This window comes from Notolepis coatsorum, assembly GCF_963971535.1.
Source record: "Notolepis coatsorum genome assembly, chromosome: 13".
NCBI classification, from domain to species: Eukaryota; Metazoa; Chordata; class Actinopteri; order Aulopiformes; family Paralepididae; genus Notolepis; species Notolepis coatsorum.
The window spans coordinates 12,258,297-12,273,734 of record NC_140177.1 but is presented as its reverse complement, the minus strand read 5'-3'; the positions used below and the strand labels follow the sequence as shown (position 1 = coordinate 12,273,734).

Sequence of the window (15,438 nt, the reverse complement as noted above, 5' to 3'; positions counted from 1 at the left end):
GGCGCACATGTCACATGACCTGGCCAATCGGAGAGCAAAACTCAAACGCGGAAACGCAGTTCTGTCGTAGAAGGCATACACGCGTCCCTGGCAGCCTGCTGCACACGCTGGTGGGGGAGGGGGGGGGTTGAAAGTTTGAGGTTTCGGTAACATTTAACTTCAAACGTCACCCTCTTTTTACCTGGTGTTTCTCTCGCATAGGAGCCATCATTTGCATGAAGCCACACTACACACTAAAAAGCTCCCACTTGCCGCTGTGCACAAAAAGGGCATAGAAACAAACAACACAGCTCCCTCCATGATGTCGGCACGAGTTCACACTGCCCTTTTGATGTTTACCTAGCCCGCCCGGCCCGGCCGTTACGCAACGATCCGCGAGCGTTACGTTTCTACAAGGAGATCATTCGGATAGTAGTAGTAGTAACCCGTCGTGGGCCGAGTGTTCGCCCCGAGCGTTCGCCCCGTCCGTCCGCACACGACACGACACACACAGGACCTCATTGTCTTCCACCCTTCGTCATCCAAACTGACATTTGTCATACGTGATGAAGGGCAGAGAGGGGCCGTATTATCAGACGGCGGCTTTGTCAATCACACGTTTCGCCCCCAGAAACAACAGAGGGGGAGTGGAGGGGGGGTGGGGAGGGGAGGGGCGGGGGGCAGTCTTTTAGATCAGGGTGGGGAGATAACGGCTTGTCGCAGAGCTTGTATTTATATGGAGGAGACTGAGAGAGAGAGAGAGAGAGAGAGAGAGAGAGAGAGCATTATTCACATCTCCTCTCTCCCCATCTTCTGGGCTATTCTAGACTGCTATCTGACAGCAGCAGCAGCAGCAGAGAAGCTGCCCCAGCAGACAGAGGCACTGACTACACACACACACACACACACACACACACACACTTACACACACTTGCACACACTTACACAACATAGCCACAAACGGAGGCAGAAAGAGAGGAGATTTGTTTTCGACTGAAATGAGGCGTCAGACCGGGACACCTGTTGGATCGACAGACTCGGCAGCAGCGACCAACACCCCTCCACTCCCTGCCTGTCCTCCCGGAGACGGCTGCCAAGAGAGAGAGGGAGAGAGAGAGAGAGAGAGGGGGGGGGGGGGGGAGGGAGAGGGAGGGGGAGGGAGGGAGAGGGAGGGAGAGAGAGAGCACACACTTAGTGGGGGGAATTCTGCAAGGCCTTATTGATCTCTGCTGTTGTTGTTTAGCTGACCCGTGGTTATGTGTGTGTATCTCTGACTGTGTGTTCCGTAGATGTACCCACTGTACCCAGAGTGCGTCCCTGACTGCGTGGTTAGTTTACGCGTGTGTTCTACAGATGTACCCAGAGTATAGGGATGGGCATTTTAAATAAAAATCCAGATCGATTGATCGCATGCCATACTCGAGTGATCGTGTATTACCCGAAAAGGGAAAAAGAAAACAAAAAATTATAAAAATATATATATATATATATATTTTTGAATACATTTATTAATTAATAATTTTTTTGTTACTTAATTTTGTTCATTCACCTATATGTTTAAGGAAACCAACAAACCGTTATAATCTTACACATACATGTGAAACAAATGTAAAAAAAAAAAAAAAATGAAAATCCATACAAATTATTAATAATTTAAGATCGATTTTTCTCATAGCTACGAGTAATCGATTACTCATGCCCATCCCTAACCCAGAGTGTGTCCCTAACTGCGTGGTTACATGTGTGTGTGTGTGTGTTCCATAGATGTACCCACAGCGCGCCCCTGACCGCGTGGATCTGCCGGCTCCTCCGAAGGTCCAAGCCCAGTAGAACGGCGGTCGTTCCTCCCACCAGGATGCGTCTGTGAGGGCGAAGCGACCAGGATGCCGCGCACCAAGCAGAACCACCCCAGGAATTTAAAAGGTGAGTCAGTTATGCAAATCCTCCCGACGCGGTACCGAGTACCATTATCAATTTGGGCTTTTCCTCCGGGATGATTCACAGGCAGAATGTGTTCTGGAGTGGATGTGTGTGTGGTGTGGGCGGGACGCGGTGGGGGGTTGACGTTTTGAATATTTGTGTAATAACCAGAGCTGCTCCACTGGCTTTTCTGACCACAGAGCATTTAGACTACTAAATCATGTGGGCATAACAACTTAATTGCTCTTACTACAGTATAATTGCTTCCTTATTCTAGACACGAGAGATATTGATATTGGGCCGGTACCAGGCTAAAATTGGGCGCGGCAGCGGCTCGGGAGGTAGAGCAGTCGTCTGGTAATCCGGAGGTTCCCGGTTTGATTCCCGGGCAGCGTGTCGAAGTGTCCTTGAGCGAGACACTTGACCCCTAATTGCTCCCGATGAGCAGGTTGGCACCATGCATGGCCGCCTCCGCCATCGGTGTGTGATTGAATGGGTTTGATTGATTGATTGATTGAAAACTTTATTAACAGATTGCAGAATGGGTACAGTACAGTACAGCTCAATACATACAATTGTTAAGGGGATGCAGACCAGAGAGAGACTTTCGTCTTGTTTACATCAGGGTCCCCCATTTTCAATTCATCATAGGGTAAGAAAACATGAGGAACAAATTGTAAAGCCCATTGGATAAAAGCTCTATATAAATGCAGCCATTTACACACTTAACATAGGGTAGTATCCAGCAGATTTCCCCAATATTAGAACCAAATTGCAACAGTCACACGTAATTAGTCAGAAATCCGAGCAAAGCGACTCATTGTCCTTCTAATCTCTGGCATAAAGAAGCCTGCTAGATCTCTCTAACGGAGACAAATGGATTATAACTCAACATGTCTGTCCAGTGACGGCTAGACTAGTGTTCAGACTAGAGTAATGGCTGGGATCTTTACTCGGTATCAGAAGGGGTATTGGTGCATCTGTAGTAATTAGGTCTTCCGGCCGGTGTAATTATCTCCCCATCCCTCATCTCCTCATCCCCGGGGCGAGGTTGAGCTACCTGTCCTTACCCCAGTTTGTAACATAACGTCCACCAGCCTGCTCCCTCCTCTGGAACTATGGAATCTAGTCTACTGAGACTCCCCGGGTGTCCCGCTTCCCCACGCACGGCACGGCCGCGTGGATCTTGTTTCGATGCAACGAGGCTGCCTTCTAGGGCTGCACCATTAATCTAAAAAAAATATATCGCAATCTCGATTCATGCAATCTCATTTTAAAAAAATATGACTATTTCTTTTATACATTCTTATATTTATTTATTTTTATAACTCTTTTTTACTTTTTACTTAACTTTTTTAAATGATGACGATTCTGACGTGAGTTGTTTTGTATGTTACAAGAGACTTAAGTTTAAGTCAAGCACTTTCATATTATGTTGTGTTTAAGTTTAAGTCAAGCACTTATGTTGTCCGTTTAACTCATTGACTGCCAGCTATTAGACGGGGCCCGTCATAGCAATGCCACGCTTTAAAAGATAGGAGTGCATCACCTTGTTTGTAAAGCTATAACTATATTCTATATTATAGCTATGGATACAATTATGTGGCCCATTTGACATCACCTATCTATCGTTCAATATGTGAAAAAGAAATATTTTTTCCATCCATACATTCCCGTGTTATACCGTGGTGAATGGTTTTAGAGCGGTCTGGGGTAATTCCCGAAATGCTGAGTTATAGCCTTATATGTCAATTCTACTATTAACGTTGCCGTTTCTTGCCTGTACACGCTACTATTCCCAAACCAAATCTATATCATAGGTATTATGTTTCATCATGAATGCATGAAAGGGGGGGGGGTCGTTTTTTGATGCTTTGATCGTCACCAGCGGCATACGTTGTGGAGTAACGTTACACGTTGCGATTGAGGTGAAGACATGGTTGGATCAACGCAGGGTTGATACCATATAGTCCTTACCTTCACTAGGATGTACCCCAAAAAGAATATTCCAATTATCTGATCGCGATTCCAAGTATTGGTGTCCATCGTGTCGCCAACATAATCCACCACACATCATGCATCGGGAGCATTTGACGCTCCTCAATTCGATCGTTATAACCACCCTATTTGCCCGACAAAGAAAAGTGCACCCAGTGACATTTGGCCGTTACACAGGCCAAGATACAAGGTTACAAAGGGTGCTCGATACCGCCATCTAGCTGGATGCGGCTGGTATTGCACTTTGGCGATCTCAGACTCATTCCCTATGGTAACACCAAGGTCCCTGGATGAATAATGAATAAAAATATCAAATAAAAGAATAAACAACCAAAATCCGAGATATCTCGGGTCTGGCAGCCAACGCATGTCGAGTTAACCCGACTTATCTCGGGTTTGGCAATTAATGTGTTAAGAGTGCAATAAATGATTTGATGTAAAAAATAAGAATCAAGATCTCACTTCTTAGAGAGAAAAATCGCGATTAACATTTTAGCAAGAATCGTGCAGCCCTACTGGACCCCGTTGTGTGGAGCGCCCCCCCCCCCCTCCCTTCACGGGGTCCGGTGGAATGTTTTGGCCTTCGTTTTTCAAAGCGCCTGTCGATCAGCCTTGGAGCTCGGCCTTCAGGCGGCGTTCGTTCCCTTTTGATCTCCATCAGTGGTTGTCGTATGCAAATGCTACAGTGACTGCACTGATGCCGCCGCGCTGGAAAGTTACAGGCCTTTTCTCCTCCTGTAGCGCAGAGGCATTGGCGTTATTCTCACCGCGGGTGATGTGTTTGTGTGATGTGTAATGTGTTTGATGTGTTTGTGTGAAATGTCATGTGTTTCTGTGTGATATACATTTACATTTACATTTAGTCATTTAGGTGACGCTTTTATCCAAAGCGACTTACAAGTTCTGTACAACAACATTTACATTTAGTCATTTAGCTGACGCTTTTATCCAAAGCGACTTACAAGTTCTGTACGACAACAAGTCATCAGGAAGGGTACAACTCTATCAGCTGAGTAACAATGTTCATCAAAGTGTCGAGTGCTACAGTGTAGGTTAGTATATTAGGACAAGTGCATGACAGTAAGGTTAGTTAGGGTTAGATTTATTTTATTTATTTATTATTATTATTATATATTTTTTGGGGGTGGCTCTGTGTCATGTGTTTGTGTGATGCGTGTGTGTGATATGTCATGTGATATGTGTGACATATATGTGTGATGTGTGTTATGTGTGATTTTTCATGTGTTTGTGTGATATTTCATGTGTTTATGTGATGTGTTTGTGTGATGTGTGATATAGGCTTGGGCGGTATAATTTTTTTCATACCGTCATAAGATAAGATAAGATAAGATAAGATATTCCTTTATTGATCCCCTTGGGGAAATTCAGGCATCATAGCAGCATGGGGGGAGGGGGGAGGGGTACAGGTAGTAAAACAAAACAGTATACAGGTAGTAAAAGACATACCTTGCTGACATAATACCCCGGTATACGGTATATGACGGTATGACTTTCATTTTCATCAGCGGGGGGGGGGCATCCAGGTATCAACGTGAGCTAACGGTAGCTAGTTAGCCGGCACCATCCAGGTATCAACGTGAGCTAACGGTAGCTAGTTAGCCGGCACCATCCAGGTATCAACGTGAGCCAGTTGCATTATGATAAAAAAATGTCAACACTCACTCACCCCGTTTTATATCACATTCCCAAAGAAGTGCCTCTGTCTCTCGTTGTGCTGGATGAAGTCACTGGCGAGTCGACTCGTGGTGAGGGTTTTGCTTAAATCCGAACAGAGTCCTTTAATTGTCCAAATGCGACAGTGTGTGCAGAAAAGTTTAGCTCTTGTTTGACAACCTTAGCCATCTTGCTCAGCTCAGCTCTGTGCGGGAAAGACGGACTGCCTCCCCTGCCCTCTGCTGGCGCGTGCTGTGTGTGTGCACTACAACCAATGCCGTCCCTGTCGAAACTCCGTTTCAGTGTAATAGAAACCGAAACCCAATGCCGTCCCTGTCGAAACTCCGTTTCAGTGTAATAGAAACTGAAACCCAACTGTGATTTTGACGGTATTGATTTTCAATACCGTCTGTATTTCTAAATACCGTGGTATACCGTAATACCGTCATACCGCCCAAGCCTAGTGTGATATATGTTATGTGTTTGTGTGATGTGTGATATATGTGATGTGTGATGTGTGATATATGTTATGTGTGATATGTGTGATATGTGTGATGTCACGTGATATATGTTATGTGTGATATGTGTGATATATGTTATGTGTGATATATGTTATGTGTGATATGTAGGCCTGCCACGATAACACATTTTGCTGGGCGATTAATTGCCCCCGAAAATATCGCGATAAGCGATATTATTGCGACCGGTTAGAGAATTTTTTTTTTGGAGACATTTATTTCCCAAAACTTTTATTTTGAAGCCCACCGCTCCGTCTTTTCCGGTGTTTAAGACTTTTATTTTGAAGCCCACCGACCGGACCGGAAGTATTGTTGTGATTATTATCAGGTACTTTTTGGGTACCAGAAAAGTCACGTGAAACACTGAATAGAGACGCGTCTCTAGGATTTCATAATCATTATGTTTGCAGCAGGCACAAGTGCAATAAACAAAGGATACAGTCACTGTGTATTCTGCCTCATTTATTGATTAAACAAAACCGACATCAACACAATTTGCCACCGAGCGGAGAGTTTAGTCTCGCAAAAAGATCGCTGACTTGTTAAGGCTTGTTGTTAGGTTAGGTGCTAATGTTGTGCTAGCGTTTTAGCATGGCTATCGTACATAGCGTGATCAATATAACTCGCTATTGATTGTTTGTATGAGTAACGTTAATGCTAGTAGAATAGACACAACGTGAGGTAATCACCATCCATTTTAAACCGGTTATTACCTAATGCTAACGTTAGCAAATAGACGCGACTGGTAACGTTACAGCTTGTTAGCCTAATGCTCGTTAACGTTAACGCTTGTAGAATAGACACAATGAGAGGTAACGTTAGCAGAATAGACACAACGAGGGTCTCGTTAATGTTGTTATTGATATTATACTACTGCTCTGTAGTAAAGCCAGCGGCCCGCCTCCCAACACGGACAGTGACTGACAAGGGGCACTGGGTCCGCCTCATTAAAACAAACGCGCAAATAGCAATTAATCGCGCCCGTCAAAATCATTGCATTCATTTTAATTATCGCGGCAATTAATCGATTTATTGCTTATCGCGGCAGGCCTAGTGATATGTGTTATATGTGTGATATATGTTATGTGTGATATGTGTGTTATATGTTATGTGTGATATATGTTATGTGTGATATGTGTTATATGTGTGATATATGTTATGTGTGATATATGTGATGTGTTATTATATGTGATGTGTAGGGGCGTCTGGGTTGCACACAAGTCCACATGTGTCTGGAGTAACGACGAGAGACGGTTATTTGGCGGGTGTGTGTGGAGCAGCGGTGGTTGGTGATATAAAATCCCCCGGCACGCTCATTGCTCTGTGCTTACTTGGCCAAACAACATGAATAATTAAAGTCCCACAGCAGCATGTGGCCCAGCGGAGGAGCCATGAGAGAAAACCCTTAGCCAATAAATAGACTAGTTAACAATTTTTTGTGACGGAACAGCTCGCTTCTTGTGGAACAGCTGGCGACGTGATGCAGCTGTTGATTGAACATTTTATTAACAGATTGCAGAATGGGTACAGTACAGTACGGCTCAATACACACAAATGTTAAGGGGATGCAGACCAGAGAAAGACTTTCGTCTTGTTTACATCAGGGTCCCCCATTTTCAATTCATAGTGACATTTATGACATATGCAACATACAGATACAGATATATATCATGACATTTATGACATACATGACATACAGTACTGTTGAGGAGTTACACGCATTTTTTGTTATTTTTGAGAGGCAAAAAAAAATACCCAGAGACTAGAGAAGACTATAATCCATAAATGTTCACCTACTACAGTATATGACTAAAACTCTGGTATGAGAGCGGTGTTCCGTTCTCTCTTTTACTCTTGTTTCATAAACTCTCATGTATCCCAGCCTAATCCCTCTGTAATTTCTCAATAAAAATAAAACGGCAAAGAAATGGCCAGAGTGCCTGACGACGTGTTCAAACGGGGCTTTAAGGCTCTCTCTCTAAAGTCAATATAAAGATTCCCTCCCTCGATACCCTGAAATGTAGAAATCTCTGTGTCGTGCCTTTTGACCCAGTTCATCACCTCTCCTCCGGGCCTGTGCACTCAAGGCGTTGCTTCATCAGACAGGAAGTGCTTGTTGCGTGGCATGTTGTCACATGCTCCAATTCTGCTGCGGTGGAAACCTCTTCCTTGGGAACCCCGAGCAGCGCTCTCCTCAAACTGCCCCAAGCTATCACATGGTAATGCTTAGTAGTACTCTAGCCTTATTTTGTTTATTTTTAATATATATATATAAAGAAAGAAATTCACTCAGGGAAGACCATATAAACCTTTTTAAAAGGTGACAATTTAAACATTTTAAAGTAGGGATATCCGATATTATCGGCCTACCGATATTGGCATTAAAATGTGATATCGAAAAGTATCTGTATCGTTATTTTTTTACATTTATTTAACCTTTATTAGGCAAGCAATTAAGAACAAATTCTGATTTTATTTATTGTCAAAAGTATGCATAATGTTGTTTTAATTCCACGACAATAGATATGTAATGTTAATTACCTGAAATTATTCAGTTTTTTGGGGGGGAAACCCTGCATATATCGGTATCGGTTGATATCGGTATCGGAAATTAAGAGTTGGACAATATCGGTATATCGGATATTGGTAAAAAAGCCAATATCGAACATTCCCATTTTAAAGTAAATTTCCTGTTGCAGTGTTTGATGGTACAATAGAATACAACAACAACGGGCACCCAAGTGGCGACCCATGTAACACGCTGCGTCGCGAAGCGGCCGACCCGGGTTTGGACCCGGCGTCCTTTGCCGAATGTCTTCCCCCCGCTCTGTCTCCCGTTCTTCCTCTCTCTCTCTCTCTCTCTCTACCGGACTGCCCGGTAGCACAAATAAAAATCTACCAAAAACATAATTTTTAAATAAAATAAAAAATAATACAACAACAACAACAACAACTATTCTATTCTATTCTATTCTATTCTATAGCTGACCGGACATACACTTGGCCCCAAGCTGTTTCCCTAGCTACGGAATTCCACTGAAAATGTCTATAATGTGTCTTTTTTGCAACACACTCGTTCAGCTCCACAGTATTCACACAGCTCATCAGGAAGGCTACAGTCGTTGAGTGCAGTTGACCGCTGACCAGCTCCACTGGAGCAGTTGGGGCGGTCCAGTGCCTTGCTCAAGGGCACTTCAGTGGAGGTTGTAGAGGGAGGGTGGAGAGGGTTATTCGTTCACCCCTCGGCCAGGTTATCCTGCCAGGGGGCGACAGTGACTCGGGAGGTAGAGCAGTCGTCTGGTAATGCGGAGGTTCCCGGTTCTATTCCCGCTCCTCCCGGGCAGCGTGTCGAAGTGTCCTCGAGCGAGACACTTAACCCCTAACTCCTCCCGATGAGCAGGTTGGCACCTTGCATGGTTGCCTCTGCCGTCGGTGTGTTAGTGAGTCTTCTCTAGTCTTTGGGCCACCGTTTCTCCCCCAAGTATACGTACCTGCCGGTGTTTTAGTCGAGTCACTAAATCTCGAGTCCGAGTCGAGTCCAAAGAAGAGTCCGAGTCGAGTCCCCATTACCCTAGTCCGAGTCCAAGTCATCAAGGTTGAGTCCACTCCACTCTGAAAACTCTGAAAGCTCTCCAGTAAACATAAATGACACAGCGGTCACCATTTCAAAGGGAGTTTATTTACTTTGTGACACAATAGCCAAACAAATGCCATCTAGCCATCAATATCTTATGCCAAATGATTAGGGCCTATTACAAAAAAAAAAACATAAAAATAAATAACTGTATTTATAAATTAACAAGTCCGAGTCAGCACCTTCCGAGTCCGAATGCGGTCGATGCCTGAGTCCAAGTCCGAGTCATCAGTGCTCAAGTCCAAGTCGAGTCACGAGTCTGTACTAGTCGGGGCTCGAGTACTACAACACTGGTACCTACACACCTTAAATCCCCGCTAGCCTAACCAGTTCCGCTCTTGTCCCAGATAAGGCTGAGCCCGAATGTTCGAACGTTCGTTCGTTACGTTAACATTCGAATTCTAAATCAAAATTCGAATTTTACATTTTTTTTTTTTCTCTTTTATGTGTCTATTCATTCCGTTTAAACCAATGGGTTTTTTCTTCACAGTTGCAGATAAAGATTAGGCTACACTAATATTATAGTATTACAAAAAACTGCTAAGTTATATTCATTAAAGAAAGTTGATTTAATAAAAAATACTAATTTAATCAGATTAATCACTTTATTCAAATTGAGGATTTAGTTTGAGGATATTAAAAAAATATATATAATTTTTTTAAAATTAAAAACCAATGTTCGAACGTTCGTTCGAAAAACCCTGACGAAGTTCGAATCCCCAAAAACAGGCTTCGGAGACAGCCTTAGTCCTAGACGAGTTTACCCACACTAGAGATCACCTTTAGCTCAACCGCTTCTGCTTTTATGGAATTCCTATACAGTGAAGAACTTTGTGATTTAGTCATTTCTAAGTGTTGCTCAATCCAGTAATCCCACACAGTAGACAGTTCACTGGTTTCTGTTTTGATCTGCGGAGAGGAAGATTGAATAGAATAGAAAGTACTTTATTGATCCCAGAGGGAAACTCAGCACCACAGATCGCTCACAATGAACATTCAGGTAGAGTCCGAAATCTAAAATAAGAGTCTAGTCAGAGATATACATTCTAAAATATGTATATACATTCTAAAATATACTGTAATGTACAGTAAAATGTGACCAGAATACCCGGTTACTACTATCTACTATTCATCTACTATTCATTGTACTATATCTATCTATTGAGCTATATTTAATTTAGTTTATATCCCACATCATTTTATTCAACCTCTTATACAGCCTATATATATTTTTTTTATCTACTTTTTCTCCCATTTTCTATTTTTCTCCCATCCCAATTTCGTATCGTCCAATTCTACCCTCCCCTGTCTCGAACGCTGTTTGGCCATGCCTCCCACAAGCCGGCTGTAATGTGGACGAAGCCCTACATCACGTGTCCCCTCCGGTACTCGAGGTAGCAGCCGTCGCATCTTTTCACCGGCACAGCGCGATCTTTCAGCTTCGGGGGTCTGTGCTTTGGAGGGACGCCGCCCCCGTCGCTTCCTGATTCTACTGCGCAGGCGCACCAACCGACCTGTAGGAGTCGCTGTCCACAACGTCCGATCCCTACCCACCAGCTCCCCACCCCCTAATACTGCCAAATGTATTAGTATGAACGACCAGCAAAGCTGATGCAATGCGGAGAGCTGGGCTCGAACCCAGCGTCTCCTGCATTGGTGAGCGCCTTGCCCACTGCACCACCTAGCCGCCACCTATATTTTATTTCATAAATATATTATTCTATTGTGCTTAACTTAGCTCATATTTCATTTGACTTTACTCCACCACTTTAGTGTGTTATCTGTCTGTTAATGTCTGTCCGCTAATGTCGCACGAGTAACGTCCAAAGCAAATTCCTTGTATGTGAAAAGTATACTTGGCAATAAAGACCTTTCTGATTTCTGATTTCTGATCTGGCCACGGCACTGTTTAGAAGGCGGACGCCGTGGTAACCAACAACAGTCACGTCACCTACAGCATTCCATCGCCAGGTCTGCTCCCAGGCGACTTGTCATTCTGAGGCCCTGTCGAAGATGCACAGAATAACTTGTATTATTGACACCCAGCCCAACTGCATTGTTGTTGTGGGTGAATCCAGGTGAATGCATTCCAGTGTAAATGTGCGCTCGCGCGTGTGTGAATTTGTATGTGTGTATTTGTCAGTGTCAGTGTGTGTGTGTGTGTGTGGGTGTGTGTGTGGGTGTGTGTGTGTGTGTGTGTGCACGACGTACACGCACCACCAGGAATGATCTTGTGACGCAGGTTGCGGGTAACAAGGCAGGAAGTTTGGAACTCCAGCCGCCTCCTCTAAGTCTTTGTTAACGTTTGTCAAACAGCTGGTCTCCAACCAGCTCTGGCGGTCCCCGTTCCTCCTATCCACACAGACGTCGTCCCCCCCTCCACAGACGTCCCACATCCACCGGAGCAACAGCGCTTACGTACAATAGTTCCCCCGCTAGCTGGAAGACGGAACCTTTGGAAATCTAAAAAAAAAAGAAATAGTGGTTTCATGAGTTCCTGTTGAATGTTGTTTTATTTATTCATTCATTGAATCGGGACAGTGCACATCAATCAACATGTCGGCATTACATATCAATGTAAATGTGCCGCAATTTAGCACAATTGCTGACATTCATCCATAGTCCCGAGGAGTAGGAGTCGGAGTCGTGGTCCGTGACAGAAAATCCGAACCCCCGTCGAAAAGCATTCATTTATGAATATTGTGAATCTCTGTGGAACCAGTGTCTTCCAGTGCAAATGTTCCGCTTTTAAACTGATGCACACGACAGGGGGATTATTTAACAAGCGGTTGTTTAGTCTAGATTCCACTTGGCGTTATGCTAGCCCGCTGCTGTGTTTGTCATCTGTCCTGTTGTGGCGTGTGGTTTTTATCAACCCCCCCCCCCCCCACACAGCCCCCCCCCGCCCCCCCCCCCCGCCCACCAATACTCTTACTCATAGCGTTCCGGCTCGTTCCTCCCGGGTGCCCCTGAAAATGCCCAGACTTGTTAGCAGCGCCCATGCGTTTATAGAACCAACTCTACATTCCTCCTGTCTTATAAAAAAAGGTTCTCACTGAAGGCCCAGACTGTCTGGTCCACTGCGTTAGCGAGGAACACGGTGTGCGATAAACGGAGAACAACTGCCGGGGGGGGTTTAGGGGGGGGGGGGGTACATTTTAACAAGGTGGAAAGTGTTTACCCCAATAAAGCGAAATGCGGCCAGGGAGAGGAGATGGAATGGCCCCCTGAGTGAGGCCGGTCGCGGGGGAGGAATTCCCCCTGCGGTGGGTTAGGGAGGCTCGACCATGTGACGTGCGGTATTAGCGGCATTTCTTGTTTTCGCTTAATTTGTCCTCCTGACCATAGCGCTATATATAAATACACGCTTTATCGTTAAGCTATTATTAGGTATATTGTTGCTGGGCGGGTCATCAAAGTGAAGTCGCCTATTCTCGGTCCTCGTGCCACAATGGTGGAACGGACTTCCCACCACAGTTGGGACAGCCGAAACACGATAGACTAAAAACACACTTATCTAATATCAATATCATAAAAAAATTAGTGCTGTCAGGCGATTAAAAAAATGTATCTAATTAATTACAGGATTTGTAATTAATTAATCGCATTTTAATCGCATTACCATTTTATGCCTCATATTCTATATTCTATAATCATATTTCAAATTGCATGTGTCCGGATGGCAGAATTCAGTACTGTATCTACAAAACCTTCTGTTTAATCATCTTCCATCTATTAATTTGCTTAGATTTTTCAGGTCTGGTCAATTTGAGCATGGTGTTATTCACAGTCAAAGATAAAAAAAATGTATTGATATTCTCATTTTGTTCATTACAATTTACTCAAAATAAAATGTTCATTCAATCAGATTGATTGATTGAATGAAAATGTTATTAACAGATTGCAGAATGGGTACAATACAGTACGGCTCAATACACACAATTGTTAAGGGAATGCAGACCAGAGAAAGACTTTCGTCTTGTTTACATCAGGGTCCCCCATTTTCAATTCATAATGAATTGTAAGTAAGGGTGCACCTTGCACCGTGCAATCCATTCTTTGTGGATCTAGCCCACAGTATTTCTGACACTGGGAATACATTCCCTGAGATTCATAGATGTCCCTAGAATCAGATACCAAGAACATGCAAATGGACCATATTAAAAAAAATCTGTAAATGTGTATTCTACATGCTTATGGAATGAATGAGATACAAAAAAAATATTGTAATTAATTTTGAGTTAATTTTCATAACGCGATTATTTGCTGTGTAATTAATTAATCTAATTAACGTGATAAACTGACAGCCCTAAAAAAAATATATAAAAAAAACACAACATGCTCTAGTCTCTTCCTAATATACTAATATGTCTCTACTACTTTGCACTCAACACTGCAGCACCCAAGTTTCAACACTTTAATCAACATTGTTACTCCGCTGAAAGAGTTAAAACCTCCCTGCTGACTTGTTGTACAGAACTTGTACGTCGCTTTGGATAAAAGCATTCAGCTAAATGACAAAATGTAAATGTAGTCGGAATGTTCCCAAACTTACATTTGGTTTTAGCGACCAGAGCGACTGCCATTGTTTCCGCCAGGAAAAATGACACTCTTAACTCTTGTTTTCATTATGAATAAATGTAACATTCAATACATGCATTGAAGTGTAAAACAAGAAGGGTCACTACTAGCGAGTAGTGATGCACGATATATCGGCCGCCGATATAATATCGGCCGATATGGCCGTTTTTTTTACACATCGGTATCGGTCCGATATCAAGATAGGGCAAAAAAAAAAAAAAAAAAAACGTGTTTTCTTTTTTTTTATCTTTTTTTCTTCCTTCTTTTTACATGTTTTGGCCTTAAATCGTTTAAAAATATCAGTCATTTCTGAAAATAAGTTACAAAAGTTAAAAAAATTATGCGTTTTGGAAAATAGCTCTTTATTTGATTATCATAAAAAAGTGTTTTCTATACAGAGATATCGACATCGGTAAATATCGGTATCGGCCAGAACAGCAATATTAATATCGGTTATCGGTATCGGCCACAATTTTCACATCGGTGCATCACTACTAGCGAGGTATTACGGCTATCGTGACAACCCTGCCCTGAGCCTCCGTCATCCCTTTCCACCACCGAAGAAGAGCCTGAGCCTCCATCATCCCTTTCCACCACCGAAGAAGAGCATGGATTATTTTCTTTTTCTTTCATATTTTATGGGAAATGGATTTTGCCCAGTCTTTGCAGACGGGCAGGGAATAACAATTTCGGTGTGTGCTATACAAGGGAAGAGATATGTGCTGTTAAATAAATGATTACAATTTGATTTAGACTAGTTCCTTTGCAAAAAAAACACAGCAAACATGTCCCACAGATTCAAGGAAGTCGTATAAAATAGTTGAAAAGCTACATCATTATGTCCAGACATCTTGTGATAGAAATCAAGTGTCCCTATGCTATTGTATTCCATCAACACAATGAGATACTGTACGCTACACAGGTGGAAGATCACATCATATGATTGTATTATAGCCCCAAGCTAGCTTTATCTTCGGCCTAGTGAGTGCAAAACTGTTCTTCTTATCAGCCAGAAGTGGAATAACACTTATTGGAGCTTATGTCTGGAGAAGATGGCAGGCCAAAATATGCTGATGTCTGGAGAGAAGGCGGGCCAAAAACGTGCTACACTGGGCTTACCGCCCAAACAAATCC

At 43.2% G+C, this 15,438-nt stretch overlaps 1 protein-coding gene across 1 annotated transcript in view; it reads left to right on the top strand.

The window, feature by feature from the left end:
* The window catches only part of hivep1 (HIVEP zinc finger 1), a 93,421-nt gene that overhangs the window by 3,543 nt on the left and 74,440 nt on the right, over window positions 1-15,438 (top strand). The window contains exon 2 of the mRNA XM_084328083.1: window positions 1,744-1,902. Coding sequence (XP_084184209.1) covers window positions 1,863-1,902 — 40 coding nt within the window. The 5' untranslated portion in view covers window positions 1,744-1,862. The remainder of the gene's footprint in view (window positions 1-1,743; window positions 1,903-15,438) is intronic.